Raw genomic sequence first — 13,569 nt, forward strand, 5'->3', positions numbered from 1 at the left:
CCTACAAAACACAGGACAGCAAAGAGGAGGAGCGGGACAGCCGAGAGGATGAGCAGCCAACGCCAGCCCAGGCTGGGCATCACGAACACAGCCAGGATGACCTCGAACACTGTCCCGATGGCCCAGAACACCTGGCACAGGAGAATGGGGGTCAGTAATGGGCAGCATTGGTCAACACAGTGAGCAAGTTCTGGATCATTGTAGACAAGGCTATCCACATGGGTAAGGGGTCCTTTGGGGGGCATGGTCAGGAAAGTCAGAATAACCATCACTTTTGCTATGGTCCACATGGTTGGACCAGAGCCTCCATGTTGTCCATCTCCCGAGGGTACCGCCCACTGTACAGTATTTGTATGGCACCCACTGGAGTGGGCAATGTGGCAGCTCTGGATAAGGAGATCCATATGATCAATACTGTGTGAGGTCAGTACAGCAGCGGACACATTGGCTTTCGTGTACTGATGTCCACCCCCTTTGCCCAGTAGTGCCCCAGTATCCTTTATCAGAATTGCCTCTCCCTCATAGGGCTGAATATCTGCTTCTGCTTCCCTGTGTCACTCTCCATCCTTCTCCACCTTGCTCTTTGTATGGACTGCACCCACGGGCTCCCTGTTCCCTGGCTTCACATTGGGTGCAGCCAAAGGGGAGCCCCACAGGAGACGGGAGGGAGGAGAGATTGGGGTGCCTATTCCTCTGGCTCTTTCTCTGCAGGGTGGCGACAGGCTGGCTGCATCCCTCAGCTGAAGGTCACAACTCCTGTCCAACAGCCTTTGCTGATCCACACCCTCCCTGTCTCTCTCTCTCTCTTTCTGGGCTGCTAATTACTCCTTCCCTTCACCCCTTCAGGGTCTTTATAAATAGTCCCTTCATGAAACCCTCTTCAAATCATCCTAATTTGAGTACGCTGTTTCCTGCTGCAACCCTGAATCTACAACTATTGTCCATTTCATAACATCGTCCTTCATCTTCCCAATTTGGGAGCCCCAAGACCCTTCCTAAATCCGCTTTTTCTTAAAGTAACCACAGTCTCTTCCAGTTCCTGACAACCAGAGGGACAGTCAAAATGTCTAACAACTTATAGCACTGGCCAATCAGAAGGGACACCATATAGCACTGACCAATCAGAATGAACATTGGTCACACAACTCCCCCCCTTCATGATTGTGTGCCAGGAGTTAACTCTTCAGCTGCTGGATCATGGGGAGTTCTAGGGAGTCCTTAGAAAGGACAGGGTGTCAGGCCATGAGAGCCAATCAGTGTTCAGGATCAGCTGGCACGGACGCATTTCAATAATGAAACAACCAGTGTGGACCTGCTGACCACCACCCTGATTGGTCAGGGGTAGATGCAGTCAGGATGGTTAAGCTGGCCTGTGGGGTCAACGTGATCAAGATTGTCAATATAGTCACGGTGATTAGGGAGGTCAGAGAGGCATCACAGTCATCCCTGTGGACCTCAGTGTCCTGCAGGGACAAATAAACACTGCATGGAGGAGGGCCATTGGGCAGTCATGTATTTGCCCTGAGACCTTCCGGATCATGGTTGAAAAACGGGTCACAGGACCCTGGCAGAGGGAGAGCTTGAAAGGGACTGGCTGGTCCAAGAGAGTTTTAGGGCAGCCTGTTGGCCACAGAAGTGGCCGCAAATCGAGATCTCACACGAGACACAGGTGAGTCTGGATGCAAACAGGTAACGAGTGATGACAGGTGAAGGGCAGGAGTTTGGTCCACTCAAGCTACACTGCTCATCACCAACTCTCAGAGAAACGCTATTTCAAAAAGGACATACTACCTGCCTGCCTCCCTTTTTTTTTTTAAGGGACGATAAATTGAATATTCTTGTCAATGGAAAAATTTATCCATTTTGCAAAACAACCAAATTGAAATCAACATAACTGATCCATTCAAATCCTTGCGTACTGAGTCTGTTATTTTCCCCAAGCTCCCTTTTCCTTGTCTTATGGTTCAAGACGTCTGGGAACCTCCTGCTCAGAAAATGGGTATTCTCCAGAAACCCAGACCAACCTCCTTACCTCAATCAGCAAAATACACTTAGCTCTGGCTTTCATGGGAAGGAACTCAGCATACAGGGTCACCCTGCGAAAGCAAAAGACAGAAAGAAGGTGAAGGTCAGGACTGAGTGAGAAGATTGCTACAGTTTTCTGAACTTCTTGGCCAACATCCCCCAAGGGTAGTCTGTGGACCACTTACATCAGGATTTCTGGGGATGATGGCTAAATATGTAGATCCCCCGGCTGCACCCTAGACCTTCAGAAACAGACCCTCGGGTCGGGGGCGTCCGGGCATCTGCATTTTTAACGAATTTCCCATATGATTCTTACATTGAGTAGCTACCCATCCTTGAGCATTCCTCACAACCCAGTGAATCGACATGAAAACAGAGTGGTGGGAGTATGGGTAGCTTCCATCTAGAACCATTTCTCAGGTTTTCCCTATCGCCTACATCCTGAATCGACTTGGAGTTAGAGGCCTTTCATTTTGTGGGGTGCCCCTCATCCGGGGTCCATCTGACGTCTCCTGGTGACCAGACTCAGCCCATGTCTTCTTGGCAGGAACCCCACAGAAATGATGCTAAACTCTTTCCAGGCTCTCACACCAGGGACACGATGTCATCTCATTGCATCACTGGTGATGTGAACTTTCATCACCAGATCAAGTTCCCTCAGATAGTTCCCTCTTAAAGTTATCATTTTCCATTTGTAATTAAGTACTCTGTGGGGGAACACTCAGAGATTATGTCAATATCCTGCTCCCAGGAGAACCTCGACTCACCAGTTTTAGCTTTCCATCCATCGACTATTTGCCTGAATCAACACTACTACGATGGCAAATGGTATTTATTATTTCCATAACTCCTTCTACATTTATTAGTTGACATTCCACTGTAAGGAAGAGCTTCCTTCCTTCCTTCCTCCCTCCCTCCCTTCCTCCCTTCCTTCCTTCCATTTCTTCACATATGCAGCATCCTGCCAGCGATCCTTCCACATAAGTGTTCCAACTTTTACCATTCTGGGCATGCCAGTCCAACTTCCAATCGCCAGCATCTGCAACCCTTCCCTGAGTGTTTCCTCTGGTCATTAAAGTTTGCTTTGCCAACCTATGTGGCAGACCAGAAGCAACCGAGGAATTTAAACTTCCCAGGAGCAGCTCTCAACCAATGACAGTTCCCTCATCCCTTGAACAAACGGGACAATTTGGAGAATGTGCTGCAGCATCTCCCAGAGGAAACGACCTGCTCTTAAGTCTCTGGGTCATGGTTTGCTTCCTAAAAGACAGTTTGGAAATCTTTCCATAGTAATATATCTCGATCTACCACATTATTATTATTTTTTTTAATTTACCACATTATTTTTAACAGCTGTAACCCTATTGACGATTACTTAGATTGTTTTCAGTTTCTCGTTTTCGCAACCTATGCCACAAGAAACATCTTTTCCTGGAATTGGCGTGCCCCACATTTGGTCATTATTTATAGCGGTTCATTACGAAAATGAGCAATTTGATCTTCATCCAAAGTACGGTGATTGTTACAATCACACTGAAGACCACAAGAATGAGCAATGAAATGAGCGATGCCAAGAAGCAGCTTTCCTGGTGTAAATAAATTCCCATTGCAAATAATCGCACTGACAGCATTTGGCAATTAGAGATTTGCCATTTGGATCAACTGCTTGGAAAGAAGTGACCTGTGATCTCCGTTTGGAACAGGGGGGCAGCCACCCGGGCTATTCCTCTTTAAGAGCGGCTTAAACACCCATAGGATACCTGTGAAGGCCAGCGTCCATCTCAGCCCCGCAGGTAAGCGGCATTTCTGCTGAAATACACAGACTCTCTACTGGAAATTAACCATTTGCTCTGGTGCCAACCTGTATCTGGTATATTTTTGTGAGGCAGTATATGCAATTAGTGGTGATTATCATTTTAGAGGGTGCCTATTTGCATTTTCTAAGTTTTCTCAAACAAAAATGTGTTGTTTGTAATGATAAAAATAAAGTTACATTCAACCTACTTTTGATCCCTTGCTTGGATTAAAGTCTCTTCTTTCTTGATGTACCCCAGAGGCAGAAAATGTAAGTATTTGGCCTCCTAAGTGTGATTCCTCTTTCCTGTTTCAATTAAAGGAAACAGAACCCTTTCAGAACCACCAGTTCTACATTCCCAGAATCATCTCTGAATCAGGACCAGGGACCCAGCGGACATGAGTGATTTACCCGGACTTTAAAAGCTCAGAACACTTTCACGGTATTTGTTCAGATGGAAGTGCTCTGGCCTTAGGCAGAGCTGGGTGTGAACCCAGTCTCTCCACGTGGTGGATGGTTTGCAAAAGTTGCCCCACTGTTGTGCTGCCTGTGAGCTGGCTGCTCACTCCATCCAGAGTCCATTTCCCCATCCCTTGAATCTGGCCTCATGACTTGCTTTTGATCAAGAGAATGTTGTAGGAGTGCCAGTTCCAAGCTTGGGCCTCAGGAGACTCTGTGGCTTCTGCTTGTTCTCTTGGACCCCTGCCCAGATGCCATCTGACCTGGGGGCCCAGCTAGCCAGCTGGAGCATCAGAGGCTTGTGGAACAGAGATGACTCAGCTGTCGCCAGTCCCCATCCAACTCACCAGCTGACAAGAGACATGAGTCAGCCTCATCAAGACCAGAACAACTGAATCATCTAACTACAAAATCATGAGTTCAATAAATTGTTGTCATTTTAAGCCATGAGTGTTGGGGTGGTTTGTTACAAAGCAAAAGGTAACGCTACACTCCACTGAATAACCATCTGACCTTAGGCAAGTCACTCAGGATCTGTGAGCCTCAGTTTTCTCATCTGTAAAATGGGAGCAGTAGGCTTGTTCAATGGACAGGATGAGGTAGTGTGAAGAGAGGGCTTAGCACGGCACCTGCACTTGGGAAGCACTCCACTGACATTACTATTATCATCACTATTAATGTTGTTGTTATTACTAAGAACCGGTGTGAACCCCTACTTTGGAAGGGAAGAGGAAAAGAAAGAGGAAATAGTGGGAGACAAGGAGTTAGGCAAAAATTAGGGCAGATGGATGGGTTCCTTTTTAATTTTCATGTGAATTGATGATCGGTAGCTGTAATTTACTGTGGTAATCAATTTACAAGATACGCAAGTCAAGTCTTAATCCTGTATGCCTTAAACGCACACAGTACTGAGTGTCAAATTACATCTCAATTAAAGTGAAAGAAGGACATTTTCTCAGTTAAAATGTTTTAAATAACATGATCTGAATTTACACTAAAAATTCAGAGTCCTTTATAAGGACTTCTGATTGTTGAGCTTTTAAAAACTATACAGCAAGATAATATTCATTTATTTTTGTGAGATGGTACAATTGGGTAAAATCCTTCCAAATGAATGGAAACTCTTAGTTATTTAATTCCATAAAAGATATATTCAATTAAATGTTTCTGACTCATGAACATAGGGGAGCCATTTTTATAACTAGATAAGAGCATGGCACAATTAAGACAATTATTTTTACATAAATCGCTGGAGGGAAAGTACAGGGAAACCAGCGACTCTCTTGAGTGGCTAAATATTTCTTCTGTAATTTTGTTTGTGGTTTTTATTTGCCCTCTGCACGGACAAAAGAGCTACCAAATGGAGTCATTAAGAGAACACATTTGGAGGGTCAAGTGATGCTTAAATCTGAACCACTTACTGTGTGACCTTAGATACGGGGCTTCTTTAAAGCTTCAGTTTTCTCACTTGTGAAATTGAGGTAATAAAATCTATGTCTTAAGGTTTGGTGAGGTTTTAAGTGGTCGTGTGTATAAAGCACGTGATCTGGTGCCTGGAATGTAGTAATAGCTCAATTATCAGGCAGAAGGTCGACAGCGGCATTAAACAGATGAACAGCTAAATGGAGAGGCATGACATTTGGGGTGTGGGGGCAGGTGGGCAATTTGAGGACCCTCACGACATAGAAAAAGGGGGAAAGGCCCTCCCAGCTGCTCGGCTTCCTTCATTTTATTTCCCTGATGTCCTGTCCTCTTTCGCTGAAGATCGCTTCCCTTTGTGGTTTTAGGAGCTGTTTTTTTCTCTCCTCTAGTTACTCTGCCATTAGAATCCCCTCTGCTTACAATCTTCTAGAGGTCCCTTGAAATTTCTCTTCAGCTAATGGCACCTTTCTCTTGCTTTCCAGCACTGTTTAAGATTTATTTTATTTTTTATGCCTTTTATGTCATTTCCAGAAAATGTGGAAGAAGAGGAAGGAGAATACAGTGCTTTGCAGGCCACTGTCTTGAACAAGAGTCACCATGGAGACAGCCAACAGGCACATGAAGAAATACTCAATATTGCTAATTATCAGACAAATGCAAAGCAAAGCTACAGTGAGGTATCACCTCACACCGGTCAGCATGGCCATTGTTCAAAAGTCCACAAATGATAAATGCTGGAAAGGGTGTGGAGAGAAGGGAACCCTCCTACACTGCTGGTAGGAATGTAATTTGGTGCAGCCACTGTGGAAAACAATATGGAGATTCCTTAAAAAACTAAAAACAGAGCAATCCCACTCCTGGGCATATATCTGGAAAAAACTCTAACTCAAAAAGACACCTGCACCCCAATGTTCATGGCAGCACTATATACAATAGCCAAGACATGGAAGTAACGTAAATGTCCATCGACAGATGGCTGGAGAAAGAAGTTGTGGTATGTATATACAATGGAATACTACTCAGTCATACAAAAGAATGAAATAATGCCATTTGTAGCAACATGGATGGACCTAGAAATTATCATCCTAAGTGAAATATGTCAGACAGAAAGACAAATATCATATGATATCACTTATATGAGCAACCTAAAGAAATGACACAAATGAACTTATTTACAAAGCAAAAAGAGACTCACAGACATAGGAAACAAACTTATGGTTACCAAAGTGGTGTGGGAGGAATAAATTAGGAGTTTGGGATTTTCAGATACTAACTACTGTATATAAAAGAGATAAACAACAAAGTCCGGCTGTAGAGCATAGGGAACTATATTCAATACCCTGTAATATCTATAATGAAAAAGAATATGAAAAAGAATATATGTATGCATAACTGTATATATAAAGAATATATATGTACAGAATAATATATTCTGTCACTGGAAACTAACACATTGTAAATCAACTATACTTCAATTAAAAAAATTTCCTATTAATAATAATACACAAAAATCTCCTTTTAAAAATAAGAGGGAGAGAAAAAAGAATCACTGTGGACACTGAATACCTGGTTCCTTTCCCTTCCCTCATATGGAAAGAAAATCCAGGTGGCTGTTTGAAGGCTGGTTCTGCTGCCATCTACCTGGGCATCCCTGGGAAGGGAATTGAATGTGTACTTCTGTGAGCTCGTGCCTTCCAGCCGCAAGGGGAAAACTGTCCCCTCGTCAATGAGTGGCTCATGAATGGGGCAGTGGCTGTATCTGCAGGAATTCCTGGCATTGGGCCAGCAGCAGTGGACTGACCACGTTGGCCACAGCCCCTGCCAGCCCAGATTAATCGACTTGGCTTAGTGTCCTCTTCTTTAAGCTCCAGTGGTTTATAATCTCATCCCAGATCCAGGAGTACCAGTCAAATGCCTACTCTTCACAGCCCTGGAAGATTGATAACGAAAACAGGAGGGAAGGACTGAGTTGAACTGAAAGTCACTCACTGTCCTTCAAGCCTTTAAAGTGGCAGAAAGAAACTGGGTTTGTTCCTGTGTTTCGTCCACGTGGTCACATCTCCCTTCCTCCATACCGAGTCCACTGTCCATCTTGCTGATGCCTGACCCTCTTGCCAAAGACTTTGGCAGACCAGATGCTACCATATATTGAGTGCCCTGTCAGACGCTATCCTGGGCACTTCATATGTGTTGCCATTTAATATTCTAAGAGACCTGTGAGGTAGGTATGCTATTATCCCCATTTTAGAGATGGGGAAATGGCGTTGAAAGGCTTAGTCACTTGCCTAGGGATGCACAGCTATTATGTGACAGAGCCAGGATTCGAACCCAGGGAGCCTGGTTTCAGAGCCCAGGATTTAAACATCCTGCTTCTGCATTAGCATTCTCCTTCAAGGTCACTTCTCCCAGCCCTCCCCAATCCTGACACTCCAGAAGCTCAAGAAGTCAATCACCGAACTATTGACCCTCGGAGGGCAGGGGTGCTGTGGTGCGACACCCCAGTCCTCACCCACCAAAGCCAATCTCACCATTTCTGCTGCCAAAGAGCCAGTCGGCCAGCAGCAGAGAGCAACATGGAGTCCCCAGGATGAAACCAAGTTGTTCACATTGGACATCTTCCGTTTTGGAAGGAGAAGTGATTCAACTTGACCAGAATTGGTACATCTTCTGGGGGTTGGTTTGCCTTTCCTGCCCACAGGGTTTCAGGCAGCACTATTAGCCAAGGGTTTTCAAAGTATTTGATCTATTGACCCATGATCCCACAGAGGACGGGACCAAGGGAGCCGATATGAAACAAAGGAGATGCGGCAGTGAATATCTGACCATGGAATCCACTGGTCCTTTCACATAACATGCCGCCCTGGAGCTGCTGGCCTGAGAGATGGAAGAGCCTTTTGTAGGTCCTGCAGAGGCGTTAGCCTGGAGATGATGCCTTGTGAGGATGGAATACTGTTTTCCAGGACACAATACACTCTTCAGTGGGGAGGGGATAGCTCAGTGGTAGAGCGTGTGCTTAGCATGCACGAGGTCCTGGGTTCAATCCCTAGTATCTCCATTTAAAAAAAAATAATAAATAAACCTAACTTCCTCCCCCAGCGCCCCAAATACACCCTTCAATCAATGACCATTACATGGTACTCTGTAGAAAGAACACATGGTTGTGGAAATCAAAAGGCTGAAGTAGGAACAGTGTTCACTGCCATCACTCCACGTGACCCACTGGAAGTAGAGGTGGAAATCTGAGGGGTTAAATGAGATAATCTGGGCAAACTCTTTAGAATAGCATCTGCCGCTATTAATTATTAAAACACTAAATATTGCCTTTAATCATTCTCTTTTAGGGTGGGGTCCACACTCTTTTCCCATAAAGAGCCCGATAGTAAATATTTCAGGTTTGCAGGCCAGAGATTCTCTACCAAAACTACCCAACTCAATGGCTGTACCATGGAAACAGACATAGATAATATGTCAATGCATTGTGTGGTGGTTTTCCAATAACATTTTTTTGGTGGGGGTGTAGTTATGTTTATTTATTTACGTAGCAGAAGTACTGGGGATTGAACCCAGGACCTCTCACATGCTAAGCACATGCTCTACCACTGAGCTATACCCCCACCCCCCAATAAAATTTTATTTAGAGAACCAGTGAGCAGGTCAGATTCGGCCCACCTGCCACCATCTGCCAGTCTCTGTTTTAGAATTCCCCAGTTGGAAAGTAGGGGGCGGGACAGATTAGGAGTTCGGGATGAACAGATACACACTACTGTGTATAAAGCAGATAAACAACAAGGACCTACGGTATAGGACAGGGAATTATATTCAATTTCTTGTAATTAGCTATAATGGAAAAAAGTCTGAAAACAATATACGTATGTACATGGACACCTGAAACTAACATTGTCAATCAACTACACTTTAAAAAAGGAAAAAAGAATTCCCCAGTCTCCCAGGAGACAATGACTTCTTCCTGCAAGTCCGGCTGCTCTCACTACCTGAACAAAAGCAAAAGCAAAATAACATATAACTTACAAGTAATTAGCCCCATCCCCTGTCTCGTTCGTGGTCAGGTGAGAAAGGACGAAGGAGCAGCGAGCATGACAGTTAAGAACACGGATGTTATAGGTAGACAAGGTCAGTCTCTTACTTCCACCTTCACTCTGTGTGGCTTGGACAAATGATTTTACCCTCTGAGCCTCAGTTTTCTCAACTGTAAAATGGAGATTGCAATCATGCGACGACACAAAATCCTGGAGCTACTGTGCTGTGTCAAAGAGAAATGTCCCATCAATGCTAGATTTGTTATTTTTATTATTATTTCACATCTATGACCTTCCAGCTCTTGTGTTGCTTTGGTGGCTGTTCATTGTTACAATCCCAACAACGATGCTATACTCTGGCTACACCATGGCTAGAGGCCCTAGTGTGGGTAGGTACCATCTTTGCATCCCTCTGAGGCCATGAACATAGTTGACCGGCTGCCTGGCTGGGTGGCCAGAGCTGGGTATTTACTTACGACTGCGGGACCCCTCCGATTCCGAAGCCCACCAGGCCCCGGAGCACCAGGATCCAGCTGTACACGGGCGCAAAAGCACTGAGGATGCCGTAGTACAGAGTCCAGAGCACGCTGATCTTCAGCCCCTGCAGAGAAGGAAGACACCCAGTCACAGGGCTTCTCAGCACCTCCAGGGCACACGCCCCCTGCACCTATCACATTAGAGGGTAACCCACTCAGCCAAGGGGGTGCCTGGGGTTCTCTGCGTGGGTGGTGCCAACCCCTAGGTGGGTGTCTGGGGAAATTGTGGGGCATTCTTGGTTGCCCCAGTGATTGGCATTTAATAGACAGGTCCCAGAGAAGTTAGATGTCCCATAGCGCATGAAACCCAATCAAGACTTATCCTGTGTCCTGTACTGACTCAGATCAAACTTCCCGCTGGACCACCGTGCACCTGAACACGGTTTGTGATTATCTGCATCCAGACCTGCACTCTAGTTTACAGATGAACAGGATTTTGTGGGGGTGGGTATAGTTTGAATACACTATTTTTCAGGAATGCAACTTCTAGGGAAATTAAAGGAAGGCACACTTTGTTTTATCCAGAATTTTACAAAATTGTTCATCATTTCAGAAAACTGTGATGCCATGTGATACTGGAGTGACTGAGGGAACACGTCAGTTTCCGTCATGGGGCTTCTACGTGTATCTATGAATAAACTGATCTGAATCTTATTTCAAAATGTCAGATCTAAAGAAGAAGCATCAGCGAGATTTCATTAAATCCAAACTTATTTATCATCAAGGCAAATATTCACGGCTTCCTTTTAGTATCTAGGCAGAGTTGTGGGTGAATATTTGCATATTGAAAGTAAATCTTATTTTATTAATTACTTCCTTTAAAAAATTTCTCCCTTATGTCCTAGCTAGGGCATTATAACTGATTTCTTTTTGTTTGTTTATTTGTTTTAATTTTGTTTGCTTTTTTGGGGAGGGGGAGTAATTAGGTTTATTTATTCATTTTTAATGGAGGTACTAGGGATGGAATCCAGGATCTGGTGCTTGCTAAGCATGCACTCTACTACTGAGCTACATCCTTCCTCCTCTGATTTCTTTTTTTTTTTCTTTAATTGTGTAAGTGGCTAGGTTATTTTATCTTTGAAATTATTTCTGGATTAGGAGGGGCACAATACAAACTTTTAACAATTTTTTTTAAATAAAGGGGCCATTGTATTTGATGGGGTTGAGAACCACCTAGTATACAACACTGCAGGAAAAACTATGGTGCATAGTCCTGGAGTGTTCATTACCCTTAGAGACTAAGAAAAAAATTAAGGGTGAATGGAATTAAAAAATAGTTTTTATATCACAACCAACACCAAATGTATCATGGAGTAAAATGCAGATTTAATGTGAATTTTAGACCTGCCACATGAGGTCTGGGCAGCGCGCCCTCTGCAGCACATTCCCAGAGCTCCAGAGTTCACTCTCCTGCCCACCCACCCAGAGATGCTTCAGGGAGAAGGTGAGACATACTAATTTCAGCTTTAAAGTGAAAATGAATTAGAAGGGACCAGAGAGGAAGTTTGGAGGTCTACCAGACGATTTCGGGTCTTTTGGAAAATGATTTCAGGTGAGAGAATATTTTAAATAACCTTGCATCACCTTGTGAGAAAGTGATTTCTTTCTCCTTTCAATCGTCACCCTTATGATAATATCCACTAGGAAATACCCACCTTTTAAACACCTACTAATTTCTCTTTTTAACAGAGAGGGCAGTAGGGCAACCATACCAGCTAGAATTCTATAACAATGTTTTTCATCGTATTTATTTTTGCAAGTGATTTCTACTTAGGGGCAATTGCTATTGATTTCCCATTTAAGACTCTCTGTCAAGTTTCCTTTTCCAAAAACATGCATTTAAGGCTTTTTTTTTTAAAAGGAAAACATGTTGATACAAAGAAAGATTATTAAGCACATAAGAGACCAGGTAGGGGAAGAATTATTAAAGTCTAGGAAGCTCTGGATCTACTGCAATAACAAAGCAACTTTTCTGTTCCCCAAACCCATGGCTATGAAATTGGTACCAGCCACTTATATACTGAGTTCTTTTTTTTTTTTTTTTTGGCTTAAGCTAACTTAATAGGGATTTTTTTCCTTGGAACCCAAAGAGTCTTGAATCAGAAACCAGACATTATTAGCAGCAGAGAACATAAAAGGAAGGAAGGAAAACAGAGCAGGGGAGGAGGAGAGGGGAGAGAGGAGAGCGCCCAGACTGGCGCATGGGAGCTAAGCTGCCTGGGAGCTGGGTTAGCCCAATGAGATCACCGGGTGTCCCCATGCCTGTCCTGTCAGTCACAGCAGACTGCAGCTGGCTCTGCATTTGCCCGCTGATGCCAGGTCTTTCCAGCTGCCCAGAAAATGAGGACTCAGCAACCATTTGGAAGTACTGTCATGGCTATTGCAAAGGGACGAGCACTTCCAGGAAACCTCATCCAACCACTGCTCAGGGACTCAGCAGAAATGTCCTTCCAGCTTCTCATTAACTACACTTGTCATTCTGTCTAATATCCATTCTGTCTTTTAGATTGTTACCCCTCCCTCCCCTGCCTTCCTCCCTCTGTCCTTCCTTCCTCCAATATTCATTAAGTATCACCATATACCAGGCTTTAGAGATAGACACATAGACATTATAATTCATTAATTTGCTCATCAATTATTCATTCAACAATATGCATGTATTGAGTGCCTGCAGTATGCCAGACACTTGAGATACGGATATATATTATTCATTCATTCAATATACAGGTACTGAACACCTGTTGTGTGCCTGGCACTAGAGGTACTGATAAGTACCCTTCATTCATTTGTTCACCATGCATGTATCAAGCACCTGTTGTGTGCCTGGCAGTTGAATAATACATATTATTCATTCATTCATCCATTTACTATGCACCTATTGACGGCCTGCGGTTTGCTAAGCACTTGGCTTTGTTCTGTGCTTAGCAAACGTGACAGCCAGAGTCACTGACTTCGTGGAACTTTCATTTGCATTTTAAAAATTGTTGTCCCGTCCTTACACTGGGTCCTCACAATGGCCTGTGGGAAGAGGTGGTTATTTTCAGGTCCACTTTACAAATCAGCACAGGGAAGGTCGAAGGAGGTGAGCGATTTGTTCAGGATCAGCAGAGTCAAAACTGGAGCCAAGATTCCCAACCCTAAAAGCTACACTTGGAATGAGCCACTCTCCTCCTCCAGGGCCTTCAATGGCTCCCCATTACCTCTGGCAGAGAATATCCATGCATGCACTGAGCTTTTCAAAAACCCTTAACTCTTTTCATTTTGATGCAAAATATGTCACTTTTGAAACGGAGGC

General features: G+C 44.1%; 1 protein-coding gene across 3 annotated transcripts in view; it reads right to left on the reverse strand.

Moving 5' to 3' along the window:
* Positions 1–13,569, reverse strand: part of SVOP (SV2 related protein) — a 46,436-nt gene that overhangs the window by 21,317 nt on the left and 11,550 nt on the right. For all 3 annotated transcript variants that reach the window (XM_006204753.4, XM_072953671.1, XM_072953670.1), the window contains 3 exons: positions 10,215–10,339; positions 2,033–2,096; positions 6–131 (listed from right to left, as the gene is read on the reverse strand). In XM_006204753.4, the coding sequence (XP_006204815.2) occupies positions 6–131; positions 2,033–2,096; positions 10,215–10,339 (315 nt within the window). The remainder of the gene's footprint in view (positions 1–5; positions 132–2,032; positions 2,097–10,214; positions 10,340–13,569) is intronic.

Source organism: Vicugna pacos, chromosome 32 (genome assembly GCF_048564905.1).
Source record: "Vicugna pacos chromosome 32, VicPac4, whole genome shotgun sequence".
NCBI classification, from domain to species: domain Eukaryota; kingdom Metazoa; phylum Chordata; class Mammalia; order Artiodactyla; family Camelidae; genus Vicugna; species Vicugna pacos.